A 23,046-nucleotide genomic window follows, 5' to 3' on the forward strand; every position below is an offset into this window, starting at 1 on the left:
TTGGGCAAGACGCGGTGGGTTACAATAGCGGTCCCCCTGGAATCAGGCCGGCAGCACTCACATCCGAGCGCTGCCGGTCCCAGGCGTCCGAGCCGGGAGGCTAAACAGGCTCTAACTCCGACGGGGGAGTAGGGAGGTTGACCCCCATCCAACCGAAGCCTGCGTGAGCCCTTGCAGTTTGCGCAGGTGGACAGCGAAAGCGGACAGACCCATGCGCAATTTTTTTTGAGAACTTCCGGTTCACTTCCGGGTTTATTTGAAATAAAGTTTCTATGGCAGTGTATGCATGCGATTTGTGTTTCCGACGCGCTTTATTCTACGTGCACGGGTGAGACCTTTCGAAGGTCCCGCGGAGCAGTTTTCAAATCTTCTGCAACGAAGGTCATGCTCAGGACCTCTCTCACCATGCTATAATGCCAACTATTAAGTAACTTTTATAAAAAAATTAGGCAAAATCCTTTCTCTCTCATTTCTTTCTTGCCATCGTTTCAGGCGTCATCAATTGTACGCAATCCCTTTTAATTGTCCATTGTATCGCGAGAAAAGATCGATCAGTTCTACGGCAGTACGTGTAGAAAAGAGAAGCCGAGAAGAAATCGAAGAGCGCAGCGAAAGCCTAATCGATTTGAATTATTTAAAATCGCGACGACATTGAACGCGAATCGAGACGATCGCGGCCAAGTGGGATGACAGTTTACCACTCTTACCACTGGGGGTGGGCTTCCCTGCGTTTGAGGCCCGTTTCACCTCTGGAGCTCAAGAGTTGGACCACTTACATTTTGTCACTCTTCGCGGGGCCCATATGCAGCTAGATCGAGGATCTGAATGACGACATCGGAACGCTTCACGAATGAAGTGATAGTACACCATTACCTGATCCTTTATAACATGTGAAAAAATAGCTCCGCTCTTGATCTCCAAAACGAAATATGGGACACAACATGCAAGATCGAGAAAGAGCACTGAGGCCCCTTAGAGAAGATGCAAATCGTCTGCATGTGAAAGAAATGAACTTCAGTCGTACGCCGTTGGCTTGGACGAGTGCTTCGCGACGAATCCCGCTATAATACTCAGTTACTCGTGTTTCCTTAATCTACGACGTTTCAAGCTTGAAGGATGCAAACCTGGAACAAACAGTTCCGATTACACATTTCATCCGTGCCGTCCCTGCCCAATGGGACAGTACAATGACCATTACGGTGCAACTACGTGCACCGATTGTCCTCCAGGCTTAGTAACAAAAGCAACTGGCTCAACATCCATTAGAAATTGCACATGTGCAATCGAAGAATGCGTTAACGGAAAATGCATTGTACAAAGCGATCTCACAACCATTTGTATTTGCGACGGAGGATTCACTGGGAAAGCGTGTGAAACACCGACGACGTATCTCACCGGTGTTGGAGTAATAGTCGCTCTACTACTTATGGCTGCTTTCTTATACTGCACAAAGCGTGTTAAAACACATAAAAACGCAGCAAAGTACACGAGAGTCGAACTCGAAATGGCTGAACAAACCGCCGCTGAATTAGCAAACATTTGGTCAGTAGACAACGAAGAAATTGAACGTGCCGAAATGATCGGACAAGGATCGTTTGGCGACGTGTGGACAGCTCAATACCGCGATCAAACCATCGCCGTAAAAGTTCTTAAAATTGAAGCCCAAGATTGCACCAACGAACAACTGCAAGAATTCAAAGACGAGAGCGAGTTGCTTCGATCGATTTTTCACGCCAACATCGTTCGATTCATTGGCACCGGAATTACAGCGGACAACAAACCTTTCATCGCCCTGGAATACATGGAACGCGGTTCGGTTCGAAAAGAGTTGGATAACACGTGCGATGATAATCCTTTGGAGATCGAGGTTCAAGTCAAATACGCTCTCCATGCGGCACAAGGAATGCGCCATCTACACCGAATCAATCGAATGCATCGCGATCTCAAGTGCGATAACCTTCTCGTCAGCAAGCTAGGAATTGTCAAAGTTGCCGACTTGGGCTGCACCAAAATCGCGCCCAAAATCAGCGATGAAAATGATGGAAGCGTTCGAGGATCACGCGCCGTCGGTACGGCGTTTTACAGAGCTCCTGAAATATTTTGCGGAGAAGCTTACAGCGTTGCCGTCGACGTTTACAGCTACGGAATTACTTTGTGGGAAATTATGACTGCAAAACTTCCTTACTTCGACAAATTGGACGAAGGATTGACGAAGAACGAAATCCTGGATCTAATCGCTCGCAGTCACCTACGACCGGAATTCGCAGTACACTGTGACAACAGTTTAAAAAAATTGGCAAAATGGTGCTGGAATAGGAACCCGTTTGAGAGGCCAACATTTGAAGAGATCGTTCCAGTGCTGAAAGGACTCTGGTTGCCAATGTGGTAAGAAATTGCGTAAGACAAAACAATCTCATTAAAGAAATTGTTTCCCTTACCTTAGTACGGATACGATTTGATTAATGCTATAGAATCGGGAAATCAAATAAGACGTTAGAGAGTAAAAGCGAGATATAGAATCGTTGCTTTGTCTGGTAGTTCTTTTTCGTTTGTGCTTTTGTTGTACTGCCTTGTCCGTTCCCCTGTACGTGGTAGGTTCAAGTTACATAACCGCTATATGTGGCTACGAGAAGACACGCATTGACTGGAAATTCATCGGAATCTAGGTTGGTATCATTAGCAAGGAATATGTTGATGAAGAAGTCCCTCTTTAGGACTGAGACGAACTAATAGTTGTAAGAGAATTTTGGAATCACGATAGCGAGTTAAGGCACATTGTCTGGTAGCTTCGTTTTTTTGTTCGTGTGACACTGCTCGTCCGTCTTGAACTGTTTGTGGTAGGTTCAACAGTCGCCAGGAAAACACGCTTTGACAGAAAATTGACAGAAATCTTGTTTAGCAGCAGCATTGCTCGCTCTTTAGTATGGAAATTGTTAATGAAAACAAAACGGAAACCTACATTGGCTTAGATATTCCATGAGAAGCGAAATGGTCTAAAGCACATGTGACGGCTGCTATAGTTAATGATCGAGGAAAGGGAGCTACAACCTTCTAGCCTCTAGACCGCCCTACCTACTAGAAGCAGCCGACTAAACCTCAGTGCAAAGGAACAAGGACCCATGCATGCTAGCGTAGTTCTGCAATGAATTACTACGACCGAATGCTGTCACCACTACACTCTGAGTCGATCTCTCTGCCGCGTACATACACCTATATCTTGTGAGAGTTTCATGCGCCGCTGTGGCACCAGCCCTCGCTCGAGCCCCAACCCGCCCTCAATTACACGTTCAGAAACCGAAGCCCTAGTTTTAGATTCGGCCATAAAATCGGTCTATGCTCAAAGCGCGGGCAGTGACACAGCATTGCAATCCATCTCTATGAACGCCGCAGAAAGGTCTGCCCCCCTAAGTCCCCTAAGTGCACGCCTACATCAATGCGGGGCCCCAATTACGAACCTTATTCATCCTCCATGAAGTTGCGCCGCAATCGATGATAGAGAATTTCATGTCTGTCCTAAAAAACAGAGCGCGTTCGCTAATGCCCGTGGGTTTGTACCTTAATCCTTGGCGCTAGCTATTCTCCGTCGTATCAGTGCTCCCCCTAAGTGAACGCCTAAACGGCCGGGGCCCCAAAGGAAATCTTCGGTTCTTCTTCGTCTGCTTTACATCTGTAGGCAGACGGCGTCAACGACCCGCTGGCGACGCTGTTCCGTTTCTAAAATCGGGCATTTATTTACTTAAAGCTGCGGTGTTGCTTGCGCCGCTTACGCCCTGATCAAGCACGCCGTCGAAGCGCACCTAATTCTTTGTCGCTGCGAGAACGCGGAAAGCCGTCTAGAAAACGCAGAAGCATACAATACATGGAAGCGATAGAGAGTGAGAAAGGGGCCGGGCCGGGCCAGTACGCTAATGGCGAGAGATCGTAGTAAAAGTGAACATAAATAGCGTGCGAGAAAAACGCGAGTAGGTTGGATTGCTTGCCAGCCAGTGGATGCTTGGAAAATCGCCAAAGAGAGGGCCAGACAAGTGACAATCAAAAATTTCGGCGAAACAGAAAGGCCGGCATTCTCTAATCCAAGCTTGGTGTCGTCTCTGAACGTTTAATTCCTGGCTTGCTTTCTTATCAAGGAGCTCGGCACATTGGGCAAAGATCGTTCCATCTACGGTTCTATCGCAAATTTTTCAGCAAAATGGCGAAAGCATCAACGCAGTCGCAGATTTGGCGTTGAACCCTAAAGAGAGGCCCCGATGGGATAATGCCAACAGAACTAACTCTAAACGTTATCCCGCATGCCAAAATTTAGGCAGACAACGAAGACGCTCGAGGGGAAATCTCCGGAGCGCCGCGACAATCGACAACGTACTAGAGGGGCCCAGCCGTAACAAGAACGCGAGAGATCCTAGTAAATACAGGCGTAAATAGCATTCCAGGTCACGCAACTAAGGGCGTACGGCGCGAGATTGCTTGCCAGAAAGCGGATGCAGGTTCTCGTAGAAACGCTGAGAAAGTTAGTATAGCGTGCGCTAATTCAGCCAAAATGATGCTGCCGTTTTGAACGAATTAAGGCGACGACTTTTGAGTCAAAATATCCTTATTCACGTACGGGGTCGACATTTATTGCATGTGAGTGGCAAAAGTTTTTGTGCCAACGATTGGTTGTCTGGTGACCCAGCTCCCGGATGTGGAACTGTACACTCGACGGCACACGCGTATCAAACGAAGTTTCGGCTCCAAATCAGGACAAGCCAGACTGAAATTTGAGTGTTGACATGTTTCTTGGCCCGTACGACTTCATTGTAGATGCTAAAACAGCGTCAAATCGCTTCATTCCGAATATAGCGAGCAAATAGTACCGGTAGGCGACTCCGAGGCTCTATTAGGTCATCCAAGCGCACTGCTTGGACCTATGAAGCGTCTTGAACCAGGTAAATGTGTACGGGGCCCCTTTACACTTCGACTTCCTAGCTATATATATATTCAGAGTTTTTAATTTGGGCAGATATATAGTCTAGACGTACAAAGAATTCTTAGGTGTGTCGTTTCTGCGTCACCTTTCCTCTGTGAGCATAAGGAAATGTTCACGACTTCCTTTTTGCCTGATGTGGTTATATGACGGGTGAACCCGTACGATTGACGACATTTGCGTGGGCAAGTGCCACCTTGACCTTCGTTGCTTCCAGTGCTTAGACACATAGATGAAAGTCGACTCCGTGACGTTGCATTAGATCTCCTCGCGACCGCTATAGATACCCAACTCTCATCTAGATTTATACTTATTGATATGACATATATGGTATTATATTCAGGTCGTATTAGAAGTTTACGTAGAGACGCGTTGGCGGTCAATCGCGTACGCACTTGCGTTCTATTCATTTCCGAGCACTTCATTTCCGAGATGCGTGTGCTACTACAAAGATTGCACGCACAAGCGTAACTCGTCTCGTCCTCCTTCCGCATTCTTCTTCGCAATATCCGCTATTCTTCGCTGATTAATGAGCTAACGTTGTTTACACTTCTACGCGCTTACGTGTTTGTGGCAATTATAGGCGACTTTTGGCAAGACTGCCAAGACAACGATAAAAGAAGAACGAGAACTGACATCGTAAAAGCGTTCGATCGTCAATCTGCATTTACATCACCTACACCAACTCGAGCTTGAGATTGTATAAAATGCGGAGCGAACTGCTGAGCTAAGCATGTTGAGCTCAAACGGAAAAGGTCCATCTTTGACTGAGATGAAGTCTTTGCTTGTTCTCCTTGCAATCTGCCAGATGTGCCAATCGTCTCGGCATCTCTCTGCGAAAGAGCTTAAGCTGGTATACCGAAAGCTTCCTGCAGCAGCAGGCTCGTCTACTTTTCTGATTTGCGTATTTTAATTCAGCTTTGTACTGAGGACAAAAATTTACATCGCCGTGAAATGCAAACGCCTTTGGCTTTTATCAAACTCAACTTCGACCTCTTTTCGTTTTCGTCGCCTGAGCAAGCACCCGTGGACGTGTTTCTAACAAAAGCAACTTTCAAAAGTTTCAATGACGGTAGATCGGTCCACTGGTACACGTTTCCCAAGAAAGAGCGCTTACGTGTAGGTGTCGACGCAAATGGCACCCTAAAATTTGAGGTTGTACGAGTCGTTCCCCTGTCGGCATTTAATTAATTCTATCGTTTCGTTTCGTTTTTTAGAATAGTACCACTTTCAAAGTTTTAGGACGCGTGAGCGGCGATCAGCCTAAGCGCAACAGGCACTGCTACGACTCTTACAAACTTCTCTGCGCTAGTCGTAATCAAAGTAATTTCGTTGTGTCGATGAATAGTTCCATTACGGAGGGATTTCCCGTTAAAAATTGCACGAATACAGACCTCCAAAACTTTTGGGAGAACGCTACGTTGGAGAATTATCTTCACCGTCAATTGCTGTAAAGCGAACATCCGTATTTGGCTCGAGAAAAATGTCTTTCATTTTGGTCAAGAAACGAGACGTGTGCTGATTAGTTTTTTACGGCAGGGGACAAATACGTCCGCAAGCAGGGAACAACATAGCATCTCGATGTTTTAGCGTATAGTGAGTATTGAGTGCATGCCAGAGCAAATGATGAACTTTCGAAAAATAAACAAGAGCATTATACCGTGCATTGATCGCTTTCTTCTGCATCAATCCACCTTCTTTCTCCCTGGTAGGAGTAGTCAGTGGTTAGAACACATTATTTTTACATTGAAAGGATTGTCTCCCTCTTTTCAACATAATAACTCTATCATCCTTGCTATTAGCAAAGTTTCTTTTTCACAGAACAGTGGAACTGCTACAAATACTGTAGTTGGTTTATAGCTACCTAGCGATGTTCTAATTAACGCGGATAATTTCCCAGGGCTCCGGCGACCGACTCGTTAGTACCTGCACACAGACGTAATGTTTGTATAACGCCCGACCATGCACAATATGAAGAGTGCTGTAACTAATCCAATTTTCTATAGTGGCCGGCCCGGCGGTTAGACGTACCCTTTGAATTCTCACCTATGACGGTAAAGTCGTACTTCGCGCACGTCATCATAGTATCACTATCCTACAATTACTCGATAATGAGCGCACCTTCTCTTCTTCACTTCTGCCTTGAATTGATGTTGGTTGTGCAAGCGAAGAATGCAATATACTGCATTGTGACATAGCCCTATGACGACGGCTCTTCTGTAGAAACTGCGTAAACGTGTTCGTCAAAGAGACGGTTTGTGACTAGGTCCAGGACGCGTACATGTACTTCCCTTCCGTCACCGATTTAATTGGGATGGTTTCCATCTGGAAAAACATCACGTATACACCACAGACGGTAAGTCTTTTGCGATCTCATTGGCAACCGACCTGTTTGGCCAGTTTTGTACTTCCGCCGAAATCTGTATAAAAGAGCGGTTCTGTCTCTGTAGACAGTATCAGGCAATTGTCATCATCTAGTCAAAATGTTTATTCAGTTGCTCTCTCCTCTTCTTCTTGTTCTTTCAACGTTTCCCCAAGAATTATCCGGCGCTTGCTATGGTTATACGCATCGCATGCATTCTTACGATGTGACGCTCGACCCCGATCGATTTCAGGCCGATATAGCCGAACTCAATTGCTGCCACACGCGATCTATTATGAATCTGGCGCGCTGGAGAAGATTGAAAGTTGGCGGTGGGAGCGATCAGCTTCCGCTCTGCTCCAAAGTCGGAAAAGTGTATTTTGCGCGTTGGAAGTATTATTCTCGTCTGTCGGTTCGTCTCTATGTCAATGTGACAAAATTGACTGAAATCGGAGAAGCGACGTTTCTTTGTGGAACGGAGCCTATGTCAGACACCGAATTTACTCTCACGACAAAAGTTCGTTTGCTAACCCCGGGTATAAAGTACATAATTATTAGTTCATAAACTTGATTTCTTTGAGCACCGATAGAAATTCTGACTCCAACTCCTGGTGTTTCTACTACTACTGCCTATACAGAAGAAGAAATTGAACCGAAACTAGGTACCTGGTACAATAACGCCCACTGCCGTAATTTTTTCATTTCCGAAAATCCTATTGTTTTTCGTTATTAAGATTTTCTTGGAAGAAGTTGTAAATTGAGTATGGGCGACCGTTTAGCGAATGGTGTCGATGTCAGGGAAAGTGTGGCCAATGCGAACAAAAAAAGGTTGTTACCTGCTTTGGAAATATGTCTACTCTTCTTTGGATGACGGGAAGAATAAGTCGTTCTCGTCCCATTGCAAAATGTGCCATTTATAAATGTATTGAATCGGGCTGGAAAGTTTCTCTGAATGAAGATGGCCTCGAACTTCATCTGAGCAGGGAGAGAAAGTCGAAGAAAGCAGCGTTCAGATGTGAAATAGCAGGTAGGAATTTGTGCTCTTTCAAAGCGGTTTGGAGCTAGTAGAGTTAGGTCTTAGTGACATACACCGTGACAGCTCTGTTTTCTTTGTTTCGTCTGATTTCTGTTTCTCTTTCATTTACTTCTTTAATCACTGTTTCTACTGCATTTGTGTCGGAAAGGTTTTCTGCCTAATAAAACTTTTATTAGCGCACCTGGGGAAGTCGATCTGTCCATTGCCTCGTGACCCAGCTCCCGGATGTGGAACTGCGAGTTTCTCAAGCGAATTTCGGATGTTATGGCATCGCGAACGAAGTCTTTTGGACATGCTGAATGGGAAGAATCGAATTTCTGTTCTGATCGCGGTGATTTGGAGCCGAGAGTGGCTCCATTCGAGAGTATACAGTCTCGTTGGACGATTTCGAACCTCTCGTTCATCGTCCACGCGCACGATCTGGACTGAGAAAGCGCTTCAATGGAGGAATACGTCCATGATGCAGTCTAATGAGCACTGGGGGCCCGGCTCCCTTAGCACTTTCACCAGTTCCAGACTTTCGAAGGGACATCTTCCCGGAAGTTATACTCCAAAGCTGTTCATAGAGCAGAATTGTATCATATCTCTTAGCTGTCAGATGAACACTGGGGCCCCCTAGCTTAGCACTTGTACGAGTTCCCAGACCTTCGATAGGACGGAAGTTAGTCGATCCCAAAGCCGTCCGTAGAGCAGAAGTCGAATTCCTTCTGTTTCACCATCCGTTAGATCTGACAATGTATTCGAGTACTATCTTATTTCTGAGCTGTAGTTCAGTTCCCTCTGTGGAGCACAAGCCAATGACTCGATTGCTTATGGTGTTCCGCGACTTCCTTTTCGCGGGCAGTTACTGATGTGTTGACCACAGATACGAGGGAGGGGAGGGGGAATTAGAGAATTGACAATAGCGTGGGCGCTATACCGTCAGTCAGCTAGTGGACGTGCGGGCCAAGGGCCCCCTCGTCAAGCGCGATGCCCGCCTTCGTTGATTATATTGCGTGTAATCATCATAGATAAAAGTAAACCCGTGCATCACCTTTAATTAGCCGCTCCTAGCTCGAGACTTTCGTATTCAACTGTTGTTTAATTAAACGCATGTTCAGTGGTTAATTAGTTGGAGAATCGATGTAGGGGTGGAGAGGGCGTAGGCGATCTCCAGCCGTCGTCGCGTATGCGTGATTTCCAGGATGTGTTTGTCGTCCGCGAACTTAGAATGGGTCGATCCGTTTCTCTGTAACGGTCTACGCTCCTGCTCTTCCGACCCTACCTTCCTTCCATTTTCGTCTTAATATCCGCTCCCCAACAATGCCTAAAGAGTTAATGATGCTTACACTTCACCGCAATTAGGCAACATGTAAGATGACCGTCTGCTTACGATATTAGCAGAAGGAGAAGTGAGGTCATATGAAACGCTTAGGTCATCTACGCCAACTCGAAGTCGAACACAGTATAAAAAGCGAGAGAAAACTGCTGAGCTAAGCATAGTGAGCTCAAGAAAAATTTCCTTTTTTCGCTGAGAGATGAAGTCTTTGCTCATTCTCCTTGCAATCTGGCAGATGTGCGAGTCATCTCAGCATCGTGGAAGCTTCAACAAATACCATAAGCTGGTACATTATTTAGCTAACGAACTTTTGCAAGCCCGAGTTCTTACACGCGTGTTTTCAGCTTTGTTGTTCGCCTGAACTGCTGAACGAGACTCGGAACGACGACAAAGAATTACCTATGGCCTTTCTCAACTTTAACTTCGACCGCTTTTCGTTTAACTTAACTGAACACCCGACACCCATAGACGAGTTTCTGACGATCAAACACCCTGATTCCGCCGACGGTAGAACCTTCTTCTTGGACACGTTTCGCCCCCTACGCCAACCCCGTCAGCGTTTGGGTGTCGACGAAAACGGTGTCCTCAAAGTGGACTCTGAGGTTGTACCAGCGATTTCGGGTTCCTAAGTCGCCTAGCGTGACGTTAATTTTTCTTTAGAATAGCACCACTTTTAAACTCATACGTCCGTGCGACAAGCGTTACTACCCTTTCGTAGTTCTCTGCGCAAGTCGCCTGAATCAAAGTCATTTTATTGTTCCAATGAATGGTTCCATTCGGAAGGTACTTCCGGTTAACAATTGTGACGTCTTGGGCCGTGAATCGCTGAACCACATCGGAAACCGTTTGGAGCTTTATCTTCATGTACAAAAGCTGTATGCGAATAATCCGTATTTGGCTCCTGAAAAATGTCCTCCGTCGGTCAGAAGAAAGTGTCTTCAATCTAAGCCAGTGTGTGTTGAAAAGAAGCAGTAGAGAAACAGATGCGTTTGTGAGTTAGAAATTAGAGTCATTTCCTTTTTTTCTTGAGCCCACTGATCTAATCAACATCATCGAAAATTTCCACGTCTTTCTTTAGCTCGATTTCGTCACTACATATGTCCCGTCTGAGGTCACTCGTATTTTCGAAGCCTCCTTTAGGTCTGAATTAAAACTAATCGCGAGACTCGGTTTCAGAATCGCGCTATCTTCTGCATTCCATGCTTAATCTGTCAGAAAACCATCCATTGAATCGCGAGCTAGGCAAAATTAAGTCTGGGCGAATACGCGCGATGGCCACGTAGATACGATACAAGATCAAGTTTATTTCTACTTTTGGCAATGCAAGATTTTCGCCTCAAGTTCAAGATGGCGGTAGATGCCTTGAAGTCTCCCTTTCTCTTATTCACAGTTTCGTTTCGCGTCGGTTATCGTAGATCGACTTCCGCGGGCTGTTCGTCGAACTGCCCGGACATATCGGGGAGCGAACACGTGATCGAAAAAGAAACGTGGCGTAGAAGGAGAAAACGATCAATTTCCGCGACAATGACAGCACGGACGCCAACAACGAATACAAAAAGAGGCGTCGGGAAGCGTATGGGCGAGAGAGTGCCTCTTTTTCCGATGAAAAAGGCGATTCGATCCCTTCATGCACCCGGGCACCGCCGTTCTCTTTCGCCTCGTTTTTTGGCGTAGATCTACACCTAAGAAGCGCGTTGCGATCGCGAACTTACGCTCAAGTCCCGAGAAACCGTGCAAATATAAGAAAAGGTAGGCTTTTGTGGTCCGCGAATCAATTAGCGTTTTTTTCCCGTATTTCGACTCGCACGAACGTACCGTTTGACCACGCGGGGCTGGTATACTAGCATATTAGAATGAATCTGGCGCGTTTAGAGTAATATTCGCGACGTCGAGATTTTGAGCATCCCTGAACTATATGGTCATTTGGGTCACCTCTCCGATTCTCGATATTTTGTTATTATATCATGGGTTAAGTTGCCTGGTTTATCCTGTGGTGCCAATTTGACCTCACGCCTTCAATTTTGGCTAATATTGGACATTTTATTGTAGGCATTGATTTTTTCATATGGATCAGTTTCTTCCTTCACACTGTTTCTACATCCATCTACGGCAACGAAAACCATAAAGTTTTGTTACTGTCGAATTTTGCTTTGATTTCTATTTTGAAGGCGTGGATCAATCTGACGATATCGATGGAGAAAGAAGCAGAAGTCGACGAAGCCTTCACCTTTGGGACTTGGGTTAAAGTCTCCCTCCTTGTGGGCTGGAGGTTAATATGCGCCACCCTCCTTGGCGGTCGGAGGCTAATCCACCGTTCCCTGTGGACTTGGGTTAAAGTCCACTGTTGGGACTGCGACTGTTGGGTTCTGGCCAAGCGGCAGCGCAGGAGGACAACGACAACGACAAGAGAAATTTTAATATTTTTATTGTATCCGGGATATTTTGCAATAAAAGTTTGCCATAAATTTGCCTACTTTCATGCTATCAACCGCGTTGGACTCGCGCAGCGTTCGTGAGCGCGCATTCGTGCAGCCATCAGAGGCCACGCGCGTGGAGCGACGCTAATTACCCGCGCGCTCACGCCCATCTTCATAAGAAAAATACCATGCACTACGTACTAAAAAAACATGCAAAAAAGTTCTTTCTTCTTATTCTTGAGATATTTTTTTCATTTGCCGCCTAAAAATGTCGTTCCAGTGGACAGAAAATATTGCATTAACTGAAAACGCTTACCATTCTAAATTAATGTTTCAGATGAAATTGAACTTATTAGAAACATAAAACTAAAAGACAAATCAATAAATTAATAAATACAATCGGTGAAAAAGAAAACGAGTAATAAAAATTATAAACCTGCAAATAAAATAAGAAACCTGAAAGAAATAAACCTGCAAAATGAAATAAAAACCTGTGAACGAAAAACCTGCAAATAAAATCAAAAAACTGTGAATAAAATCAAAACTTGTAAAATAGAAAACCTGCAAAGAAAATAAAAAACCTACTAGACTACCCTAGAAAATAAAATCAGTAACCTGATTAAAAAACCTAGATTACCTCATTAATCCATTGACCTAAAATAGGCCTATATTCTAATCAACATAGATTACCTCATAAATCCATTGACCTAAAATACGCCTAAATTCTAATCAATCTTTATTACCTCATAAATCCATTGAAAAATAGTCTAAAGCACGTGGCGGCTGCTAGCTAAGCACGTAAAGGGAAGGAGCTACAAGCCAACTACACAAACCGCCCTACCCTACTAGCAGCCGCCGACTAAAACCTCAGTGAAAAGGGAGAGGACACGTGCAAACCAACGTCGTCGCTGCAGTGATGCAAACCGAGCACGTCAGGAAGAGACCGCCATATTACATACGCCTAAGTGATGTCCCGCTACACTCACTGCAACGTATACCATTGGGTTTCATGCGCTGCAACCGCCACCTGCCCCCACTCGTGAACCCCAACCCGCCCTCAATTAGACTTTTGGAAACAAGACCTAGAGGTTAGACTGCTGGAAATTTTTCTATGCTCGCGAGCGTGGGCAGTAGCATCGCAGGCGCTCCGCACCGTGTACGTCACAGGAAGCCCTGCCCCCTAAGTGCACGCCTATACCACTGGGGGCCCGAAAGGGGTGCGAACCTGTTCGTCGCGTTGGCCTCGTGGCATTTTCCTTCACTCTTTTGTGGCCGAACTAAAGAAAAGAAGATGGGAATGAAATAAAACGAAGCGCGGGTGCACGCGATGAAGGATCGCCTAAAGGCGAGTGGATTACGCGAGTCGTCGCGTTCCGCGTCACGTCGCCGCGCGTCGCGAAGAAGTCGTTGGGGAGTAAAAGCAGTCACCCCGACGCCCGACGACGCTCGCTCGTATAGACGCCAGACGACGCTCGACGACGCTCAACGACGCTCGAAACGCGTCGCGCGGGCGAAGTTGGAGGGGAAACGCGCTTACCAATTGGCGTGGACAAATGAGCCGAGCTGCATGCGCTTCATGGCAGCGACGGATTCGTTGAGATGAGCGTTCAGCGACAGCGAGGTGGGGTCTCGGAATTCTGTGTGCTCACACTGCTCCGGAGGAAATACTTCTGACTAACCCGGACACTAACTCCTTGCGACCAATGAGAAGAGCGCACGTGAGCGAGAAGAGCGCGTATGCTCACGTGAAAACTAGATAAAATTTTTTTGCTAAAATTTTACGTATGTACTGCCTCTCTTTTCTCTGCTTTGCACGCCTCTCGCATCGATCATAGATGCGAAGCTGTGTCGTTAGACATTTCTGCTGTGCGCACGCTAAGCAATGCATGAATTCGCATGAATTCAGCTACTTTTCCTCCCGGATACATGCAAACATGGATATTTGCTATATAAGACAGACGCAGAAAATTAGTCAGCCATAACCAAACGTAGAAGTGAAAACAAATAACGAGAGTGTAATTCACGGGGCAGAGAGCATACACCACTAAGACACAAACATACCATGTAGCAGCTAACTCGTTGCAGCGCTGAGTTTTCTTCGACCATTGAATTCTTACTTGAAAACTAAACGTAAAGCACGCATAGTTTATTATTTGCCAACTTCTATGAAACACCGTTATGGTTTTCCGTTACATACATAACTCTCTTATATAAGGCCTTTTATATTCACTGCACTTTGATCCAGATAACTAAAGCTACATCTTACCGATTCTGTCTCGAAAACAAATTGCCTCCAACTTGAGAACAATCTCGTCAAATGAAGGTCGCCGAAAGGGACTAAGTTGCCAGCATGACTTAGTCAGTTTTATCATGTCTTTGTCGCAATAAGTGGGAAATTCGGGACGAAGTTGTTTTTGAACGACTCGATCCAAAATATCTCTCACAGTGAGGCCCAAGTGCAATTGATCGGAGTAGGGGTGCTTCGCAGTTTGGATTTCCCATAAGGTGATTCCGTAGCTATACACGTCCACAGACGAGTCGTAAACTCTTCCGCGAATAATTTCGGGTGCTCTGAAAAAAGATGTGCCTACAGCCCGTGTTCCTCTCGCATTTCTACCGCCTTCGATCGTTGGCACGAGTTTCGTGCATCCCAAATCGGCCACTTTGACGATTCCGCGATCGCTGATGAGCAAATTGTCGCATTTGAGATCGCGATGCATTCGACCAATTAGGTGCAGATGGCGCATACCTTTTGCAGCATCAAGAGAGTACTTGACCTGGAGGCTTCGTTCCATTGGCTTATGGCCATAGTTGGTGTCCAGCTCATGACGCACCGATCCCCGTTCCATGTACTCGAGCACGATAAATGGCTTGCCTTCGACGTTCATTCCAGTCCCGATAAACTGAACGATGTTGGCGTGAAATATCGATCTTAGTAGCTCACTTTCGTCGTTGAAGTCCTGCAGTTGTTCGTCCGTGCAATCGTCGGCTTTGATTTTGAGCAATTTGACGGCGACGATTTGATCGCGATAGGCGGCGCTCCACACTTTGCCGAATGACCCATATCCAATAACGTTCAAGAAGACAATCTCGACGTTGTCGACTGACCAGATGTTCGACAGTGTCGTCAGGGTTTGCTCGGCTCGATCTAATACTAATCTTGTCTCTTGCAATTGTTCTTCTTTGCTGGATGCCACCTTCTGATGCTTTCGTATACTTTTGGCACAGTAGGCGACCGCAATAATTACAAGTATCATTGCGACTATTCCTGATCCGATTAGAAACTGCGTGGGATATTGACAATTTGTTCCTGTAAATCCAGGGTTGCACGAACAAACTGTTGTGTAGTCAGAGCGAAGTACGCAGTCACCGTGGTAACAAGAATTTGAAGCACACGAACACTTTTCTATCGACGTCGACCCATTTTCAGCTGTTACCAATTTGTTGGGACATTCCTCACATTGCAGTGCCCCCTGGTTTGTCGCTGTATGTTCCTTTTCGGCATGGAAGGCAAGGATAGCGACCGAATTCTCTGCTGTAGGAACCAGGCGTGCAACCTTTCTGCAACGAGTAAAGAGACCAGCTTGAAGTTCCGTCGGAGTTCTTGTAGACAAAACTAGTCACTAGTTTGTTTTTGTAAGCCGTCAGATAGTTTATATTATTCCCTTCAGGCCAGTCCTTATTTGGGAAATCTTGATCGGCGTCGAATGGTTGACGAAGATCAACAATCTTTAGGTTTCTTGAGTTTTTTATAATAAAGAACACGTATCGTCCGATTGCAGTGCTTTTTCCAATGCATCCTTCTCCGCTTGAAGCTAGTTGGTGCACGACGTTCCACGGCGCAGAATAGTTGCTTACATTGACCCCAAACACATTCATGTTACACGAACGGTCGGTTTGCAAAGTCCCGCCGTATACGTAAAAGAAATCATCCACGACTGCCGCGTAACTTTTTAATAAGTGAGGACCCGTTTGCAAGTGGCCCAAAATGATTTGGTTACCGTGCAGACGAGATTGACACCACTTTGCAGTCATCGCGGAAAAATTAACAGTTAATATCCACAGCTCTGCGGAATTAAAGTCATTGCCATATAAAATTAAAGATTCGTTCCGCATTGCCGTCAAGGTCGAGTACTCTCCGAAAGGTGATCTCATTCCGTCCAGATGCGTCTTGTTCCACATTCTAAGGCTTGCCGTGTAGATCCAGACCTCATATAATATTGATATTATGCCTCTAGCAAAAGCGACAATCGTGTCGTTACCCAAGGCTGAAACGGCCGCCGTAGAAAGATCTGGAAGCCTGTCGTGGTCGTAGAGAGTCCACATGTTGGCCTTCAAGTCGAGTCGCCAATAGTTATAGTCAGATGAACCACTGTAATCGAAAAGAAAGTCGCCCAAGAAAATTGGCTTCAAAGAAAGGGGAACAGGAGAGAGAAGAGGAGAAACCCTTCCATTAAATAGAACGGTAGATGTAGCGTCTGTGACCGCTTTCACGTTCTTCACTTAATTCATTCATTTTCCACGTCGACAGGTATTCACAGTCGCTGCTGGATCCTATCAAATACACGCTTCTGTCAGCGACAGCCACGCTACCGAGAAAGTCATTTGGGGCCCAAGTTTGCCATATGAGTGCACTACCCGAATAATCGATTCTTGAAGTATTGTATTTCTTTCTGGCAAAGTCGTAGAAAATAGCGGTTGTCCTATCCACAAACATCATCAGTCCCAAGTCTTTTAGAAAAACTCCACTGTAATGATTGCTAAAATTGGAGAAATTTACTACGTCATGTAAAGTCCACTTCTCCGTCTTTGAATGGTATCGCCAAACATTGTGCGACGGCCCAGAGTTCGTATCACCGCGGAAAATGTACATATCTGAATCCGTTGACAATGACAAATGTTTGTAAAGCCTTGGTGGCCATATTGACCAAGAGTGTCGTTTAATATTTATCCATTTGTACCGCATCGCGTCGTCATCTAAGCAGCGCAACTCCCACAGATCGTCGAGATAATAAAAACCGCGCGTATGATAACCGTATCCGCCGTATAGAAAAACCGAATTCTTGCAACGGCACGGACTTTTATCGCTAAGTGCAGCTGAAACCGAATATTTCGTGCGAGTAGAAGGAAAAGGCAATGGTATTCGAAGAGGTACCCACGCTTCTCTAGTTCCGTCAAACAAGTAAAACAGCCAGGTAGCGTTTAGAAACACCAAATCCTGTCTCAACCAAACAATTTGTGCGGAACAAAGAGTTACAAAAGAGTCGACTCCGGCAGAAGAAGAAGAAAAGCGCCTAGAGTCGTAAGGTTTCGGAGTTGGGACAGGAGTCCAAGAATTTTTCGTGGGACAATAAATCCACGAATCGGTCATCGCGTCGTGGCCCGCATTGTTATCTCCGATGTTGTGCAAATTTTCACCACCGTGGATAAGAATGCGAGTCAAGCCGGAGTCCAATATTGGTGCGTTATTACTTCGTCGATACGTTGCCGTGAGAAATGACGTTCTACCCACGGGTCTGTTAGGACGCCATTCTGAGGACATTCTACACCAATTACCAATTGGATCTTTGCAATCGCCTCCTGTTATCGTCGCCAAAGCGTCGGCGTTGAAATAGCGACAGTTCGACTCGTGTAAGAAACACGCCGCAGAGAAGTATAGTAAGACCTTTAGCTGCCTCATATGCACAGTTACTATCCGCAAATTGAAACTGGCCTGCTTGGGCGTCTATCCAGTAGTTCAATCGTCGGTTTCGAGAGCAACGGTTATCGCCCTTCAGTTACTATAGCGCGCGCTATAGGGTATCCTGACTGGACCAGCAGAACTTTCTCCTACCAGCCATTTAACTCAGGGCCATGCCAGCTACTTAGCTCAGTGCCCTGCCAGCTACCGGATATACTTTCTGCGCAAATACCTTACTTTCTTTGGCGACTATGTCCAATTATTGAATGATGCTCACATAACAAAGTTGCATCGAAATGCGCGAATCCCAATAACGCAAAACAGAATGGTAATCCAGCAGCTATATGCCGCAACTCTGACTCGATAACAAACTAAATTTAGCAAGGAGAAACGAAGGAAGCGATATATATCATGAGCCAATTTAAAGCTGATGCTTGATGACGCAAAGACGAGAGAGCAGCAGACCAAGAGCAGGAGTGCACGACGACGCTACAGGGCGGCTGGAAGATTGTCTTCGACAACGCATGTAAATAAATTCTATTCTACCATGAAGTGCCTCTTCAGATTCTTGAATGCTCTCAACTTCTTTTTTCTCTTCCGGCTGAATCGCGAATCGTTGCATTCAAACGCTCAAGTAGCCTTATTACTTCCTTGGATTACAAGAAGATGCAATCAGGATACCCAAGGCAAACAATAAAAAACGACTTACTTGAACAGAGCTGTCATCTCGTTTGTTCAGCTGGGCTTTCAGGTGATCGATTTCCTGTTCAATCTCCTCTCTTTCCTATAGCGAGACATTTATTTCAAAATAGAATGGGTTCGTTTCATGATAGCATTCCTGAGGAGACGCCCAGTTCAATGAATGATCCGAAACTTGAAGAAAACTAATCTATAATTAAAATATCATTCCAATTGATTCGCATTCATGAACTCAATCGACCTCTTTAAGATATCGAACAGCTGCTTCGCTTCCACTCGTCGCCGCTTTTTGCAAAAATCGACGAGTTTCCTGAATTACATCTACAAAGTAAACTCACACAAATTTGATTTCACATTGATTTACAGGCAGAAGTTGCATAGCATTGATTCCCGCTTTTACGAAACGATGAAATAGATCGAGTCGTCCAGCCATGATAGCGACATCCAGAACGCATTCTCCCGTCTTCGTTTCTGCATACATGTTGCAGCCTTCTTTTAGTAGAAAATCGATGACTCTGTCACTGCCAAATTCAATGGCAGTCACAAGAGGAGTGCAGCCCCACTACAAACAAATCAATTAATTAAAATTATAAGAAGAAAGACGCCATACCTTATCTTGGGTTTCAATATCGGCGCCGTTGGAAATTAATAAGCCGACTGTATCGTCAGAATTACTCAGCACTGCCAAGTGAAGAACTGAATTTAGATCCTAATTAAAAATCAATTAGACAACCCATATGAAATTCACATGAAAAACTTGACGGACCTGGTTACTGAACCTTGAAAGAAACGATTCTACCGCATAGCGAGATTTTTCGATACAAGCCAACGCCAATGCGCCGTGACCTTCCTAATACAAGTGTTACATAAACAAACGTAATGTCACTTAATTACATGATCAACGGCGTGACGATTGCAACCCTTGCTCAGAAAGAGATTCGCCACATCCTCGCAGCCGTGACGAACAGCGTCAAGATAGGGCGTTCTTCCCCACTACACACAAACCTCCAACTGCAACACTGCTAACATTTACATACCACCAACCTTGTCTTGAGCTTCAACATTGGCGCCTCTATCAACTAAAATTTCAGCAACTTCCTTATTAGTATATTTCGCCGCCCAATGAAGTGGCGTGCGCCCAAACTAAATCACAGATATTGATACTGTGGAACACGAGAAACGTCTGCTTAATACGTAGTCCGTTTCAAAGAGCGAAAATCCCATTTCGAGAAGTTTCCTTGTCATTTTAACTTCGCCGTTAGCACAAGCTGCTCCCAACACGCCTCGACCCACCTGCAAAAATCCTAGTAAAGAACGAAAGATTCACGTAAGAAATAACTACCTTATTCTTTGCTTGAACGTTACATCCTTTTGATATTAACATATCCATAAAAGCAACCTTATTCGTTGTCGCACAAACTAGAAACGGCGTGTTTCCTCTCTACAAAGTCAAAAGTACGTGATTATGAAAAAACACCGACAAGACGGATGAATTAAAACGCGGCGGAAGCCACCTCGTCTTCAACTTCAAGTTTGGCGCCATTTCTAATTAGAAATTCTGCTAGCTTGAGTGTATGGAAATAGGTCCGAGCCGAAAAGTGCAAAGACGTTTTGCCGAACTTAACGATAAATCAAAAATAACAAATACTTATTCGAAATCTACACAAACCCCTTGAGCTTCGTTGACATCAAATCCAAGCTGAACTAATTTCTCAGCAATTTCAACGTGTCCCTTCCAACTTGCCATTCCCAAGGCTCCAGTACCTCCCTACACACACATACACAAATGTTGACTATGATACACAAATCAAATCACTGACTTTGCTTTTGGCATATATATTGCATCCTTTGGATATCAATAGATCAATCACGCCCTCAGAATTACAACTGCATACTATAAGAAAAGGCGTGGATCCATCCTAGATAACGAAAACACATAGGTGCACGATCCATCTAATTCAAATTAGATTCAATAACTGCATCTTCAGCTTCAATACCGGCTCCATTCTCTAGTAGATATTCCGCAATTGCAACAAAACCACCACTACATGCGCTATGCAACGACGTATAACCATTCTAAATCACACAAAAAATATTAGTAGTAGAAACAAAGATGAGAATTGTACTTGATGGGTTTCGTTGACAGACAATCCCAATTCAATTAGTTTCTTTATCAATGGAAAACGATGCACAGACATTGCCAATACCAGAGCCCCATTACAATCCTGCCAACAGTAGGCGAGTCACACCAACAACTGTGCAAATTCAAAAAAAATCTCACGTAGTTCTTTGCTTCAATGTTGCAACCTCTCTCAACAAATAAATCAATTCCTTCTACATATCCCAATACAACAGCTTCAAGAAAACACGTCTCTCCAGTCTATAACAAAAATAAGCAACTTGACGAGAATTTTGTTTATATACCTCTGTGATTGGACTGTCAACGTCCCATCCCGACGAAAGTAAATACTCTACAACATCTAAATGCTTTCCCCAAATAGCCATAGAAATTGCCGGTAAGCTATAATACTAAAACAAACAAAACACAAAATGAATTGTCGATTAACTGAAAAGGAGAGTGATGGTAATGCAAAAAAAAGAGGACATACGTACAGTACCTCGGGGTTGTCCACAACGTCCTCCTCCAAAATATACTTCCACTGCATTGGCTCTTTGGACACATAATCTCGAACCTTGGCCATGTTCCCGCGTAAGACAGCATCAAGAAAGACTAAGAACAGTCTGGCGATAGATTAGACACAAGAAAATGATATGAAGATTCCAACGCTTCAATCTCGGACAGTCCCTCATAAAGATACGGCCCCACAAAACCCATTCTTCTTTCAGCCTAAAGGGAGGAATTCGGCAACGTCGCGCATGCGCTGTTTAGCTTTCCCAAGAAGGTCTGGTGGCTACGATCTATGTGATGACGGAACAGTCCAGCTTCACGACCTTCAGGCGCGTTATTCCTACTCGATAAACGATCTTCAAACGCAAACGCTGTGCTCTACTGCAGCCCATGCAACGGGAAAACTGGTCCGGATCGTGTCTACGCACTCGCAGCCGCTGGTATTCCTTCCGTGGGCATAAAACGTACAAAGGAAGACGATAAAGAACGTACGGACTTCTATACGTAAAGTTCAGCGTCGAACGGAGTTGCAATAGCGGGAGAAAAAAAAACAACGATCGGGTCTCTACATCGACAGCATCAAAAGAGTAATCCCGCATCTTTTATATGGGAGTTTTACAGGAACAACGTCTCCTTTAGATCGAAATGATGGCTAATCACGCGGGAATGATTTGCAGTGGGTTGGCCGCGGATTATTGGGTAATTAAAATATAATTGTTGGTATGCTTTTTGATTTTGATTTTATAAGGCTTCTCGTCAAAAAGGCGCGTAAATTAGCTCAAGAGTATCGCCTGATATATCAAGGGGCAATCCCCACGACGAGATCCAACGTCATACAAGAATTCACCCAATCAGGGTACTCAGAAAAAAAGACACTGCGAACATGAGTAAAAAACAGTGTGAGAATTATTAATTAATAAAATAAAATAATTTGTATATTGGTGTCGGACCTTTTGGAGTTTCCGTTCTCATTGCTAGGATGGGACGACGGGAAACCCCACCTGTTTCAGTGTGATCCTTCAGTATCGTCATTAGGCTCGAAAGATCAAAAAAAGTCCCAGTCATAATACGTAGCTTAGGCTTATCACATCAAGTAGCTCGTTTTCCAAACCGTGCTAACTGGCAGCCGCAATAGAACGAAGCGTGGGTGGACGCGATGAAGGATCGCCGAAAGGCGAGTGAAGTACGCGCGTCGTCGCGTTCCGCGTCACGTCGCCGCGCGTCGCGAAGAAGTCGTTGGGGAGTAAAAGCAGTCACCCCGACGCTCGACGAAGCTCGACGACGCTCGATTGAGGTGAGCGTTCAGCGAGCTGGGGCTTCGGAATTCTGTGTCACACTGCTCCGGAGGAAACACTTCGGACTATAACCCGGACACTAAAACCATATTGTTTTTTTCGTCGTTATTAAATTAGGTAGCTGGCCCGTATAATTCGGTAAAGGAATTGCATGGGCCACATCGACGCGCGCACTTCAACGCTTTCTCGACACACTAATAGTTTTTCAATGTAATTTTTATGTAATTTTTAGTTTATATACGTCTCTCAGCTTTGCTTACAGTGTAAAGGTGTGTGTCTAAGCGGCATACAAGAAAAAAGCTTATTTTTTAAAAGCGTCATAGAACGCGTCATAACAATATTTTCAAATCCACCTCGTCTACGAAAGCAGCTCGTCATATTTCCTCTCAATATAACTTCGGTTCACACCAACCTGCTCAAACCACTTCAGAAGCTGACCTACCGTGGGGGATTTTGCCGTGTTCCACGATTCCAACACCCTAACCATACGCACGTTGTTGCCACCATACGATTTGCAGATTTCGTCGAGATCATCCACGCTAAGGAGATAGACACCGACTTCTTCCCATTTAGATCCTTTGACGGCAGCGCATGCTCTGATCAGCTCAATTGACACGAAGTCTTCATCCGCCGGAAACGCACCTTTA

At 45.0% G+C, this 23,046-nt stretch overlaps 3 protein-coding genes and 4 long non-coding RNA genes across 13 annotated transcripts; 5 read left to right on the forward strand and 2 right to left on the reverse strand.

The window, feature by feature from the left end:
- Positions 1-1,174: 1,174 nt before the first annotated feature.
- On the forward strand, positions 1,175-2,389 carry LOC136193982 (uncharacterized). Its single transcript, XM_065982992.1, has one exon. The coding sequence runs from the start codon at positions 1,175-1,177 to the stop codon at positions 2,387-2,389; it is 1,215 nt and encodes a 404-aa protein (XP_065839064.1).
- A 2,300-nt stretch (positions 2,390-4,689) lies between these two features.
- LOC136194309 (uncharacterized) lies at positions 4,690-6,622 on the forward strand. Of its 2 annotated transcripts, XR_010671606.1 has the most exons (4): positions 4,690-4,783; positions 4,840-5,816; positions 5,882-6,118; positions 6,181-6,622. It is a non-coding gene; the product is annotated as an uncharacterized lncRNA (long non-coding RNA). The 2 variants fall into 2 exon arrangements; XR_010671605.1 differs by having other exon boundaries at positions 4,690-5,816.
- An 808-nt stretch (positions 6,623-7,430) lies between these two features.
- Positions 7,431-8,499, forward strand: LOC136193660 (uncharacterized). The gene is made up of 3 exons (XR_010671411.1): positions 7,431-7,861; positions 7,916-7,987; positions 8,060-8,499. It is a non-coding gene; the product is annotated as an uncharacterized lncRNA (long non-coding RNA).
- Positions 8,500-8,721: 222 nt separating this feature from the next.
- LOC136193524 (uncharacterized) lies at positions 8,722-12,110 on the forward strand. Of its 2 annotated transcripts, XR_010671369.1 has the most exons (4): positions 8,722-9,965; positions 10,024-10,281; positions 10,340-11,428; positions 11,729-12,110. It is a non-coding gene; the product is annotated as an uncharacterized lncRNA (long non-coding RNA). The 2 variants fall into 2 exon arrangements; XR_010671368.1 differs by having other exon boundaries at positions 8,891-9,965; positions 10,340-12,110.
- A 1,967-nt stretch (positions 12,111-14,077) lies between these two features.
- On the reverse strand, positions 14,078-17,031 carry LOC136193538 (uncharacterized). Its single transcript, XM_065982451.1, has 2 exons — positions 14,363-17,031; positions 14,078-14,220 (listed from the first exon to the last, which is right to left on the reverse strand). Exons 1-2 carry the CDS (start codon positions 15,351-15,353, stop codon positions 14,210-14,212), a joined length of 1,002 nt encoding a protein of 333 aa, XP_065838523.1. The 5' UTR covers positions 15,354-17,031; the 3' UTR covers positions 14,078-14,209.
- A 1,077-nt stretch (positions 17,032-18,108) lies between these two features.
- Positions 18,109-21,299, reverse strand: LOC136193507 (ankyrin repeat domain-containing protein 50-like). Of its 5 annotated transcripts, none has more exons than XM_065982418.1 (19): positions 21,094-21,299; positions 20,900-21,004; positions 20,757-20,855; positions 20,602-20,700; positions 20,453-20,551; positions 20,296-20,394; positions 20,145-20,243; positions 19,990-20,094; positions 19,818-19,916; positions 19,670-19,768; positions 19,520-19,618; positions 19,370-19,468; positions 19,242-19,325; positions 19,086-19,184; positions 18,840-19,037; positions 18,717-18,785; positions 18,486-18,665; positions 18,323-18,426; positions 18,109-18,265 (listed from the first exon to the last, which is right to left on the reverse strand). In XM_065982418.1, the coding sequence occupies exons 1-17, from the start codon at positions 21,175-21,177 to the stop codon at positions 18,561-18,563; spliced, it is 1,740 nt and encodes a 579-aa protein (XP_065838490.1). In that variant the 5' UTR covers positions 21,178-21,299; the 3' UTR covers positions 18,109-18,265; positions 18,323-18,426; positions 18,486-18,560. The 5 variants fall into 5 exon arrangements, with proteins under 5 accessions (XP_065838490.1, XP_065838489.1, XP_065838488.1 ...); XM_065982417.1 differs by having other exon boundaries at positions 18,109-18,276; XM_065982416.1 differs by lacking the exon at positions 18,109-18,265 and having other exon boundaries at positions 18,293-18,426.
- A 118-nt stretch (positions 21,300-21,417) lies between these two features.
- LOC136193664 (uncharacterized) lies at positions 21,418-22,042 on the forward strand. The gene is made up of 3 exons (XR_010671414.1): positions 21,418-21,691; positions 21,744-21,803; positions 21,853-22,042. It is a non-coding gene; the product is annotated as an uncharacterized lncRNA (long non-coding RNA).
- The last annotated feature ends 1,004 nt before the right edge of the window (positions 22,043-23,046 follow it).

Source organism: Oscarella lobularis, chromosome 12 (genome assembly GCF_947507565.1).
Source record: "Oscarella lobularis chromosome 12, ooOscLobu1.1, whole genome shotgun sequence".
NCBI lineage: Eukaryota > Metazoa > Porifera > Homoscleromorpha > Homosclerophorida > Oscarellidae > Oscarella > Oscarella lobularis.

What these genes read in the sequence shown, in the direction of transcription:
- LOC136193982 (XM_065982992.1), top strand. Translation starts at nt 1,175, where the DNA reads ATGGGACAGTACAATGACCATTACGGTGCAACTACGTGCACCGATTGT.
- LOC136193538 (XM_065982451.1), bottom strand. Translation starts at nt 15,353, where the DNA reads ATGATACTTGTAATTATTGCGGTCGCCTACTGTGCCAAAAGTATACGA.
- LOC136193507 (XM_065982418.1), bottom strand. Translation starts at nt 21,177, where the DNA reads ATGGCCAAGGTTCGAGATTATGTGTCCAAAGAGCCAATGCAGTGGAAG. An exon ending in CTGTCAACGAAACCCATCAA is followed by an intron (nt 20,552 to 20,601) that starts GTACAATTCTCA and finishes TGTGTGATTTAG; the next exon opens with AATGGTTATACGTCGTTGCA. An exon ending in ATATATATGCCAAAAGCAAA is followed by an intron (nt 20,244 to 20,295) that starts GTCAGTGATTTG and finishes ATGTGTGTGTAG; the next exon opens with GGAGGTACTGGAGCCTTGGG.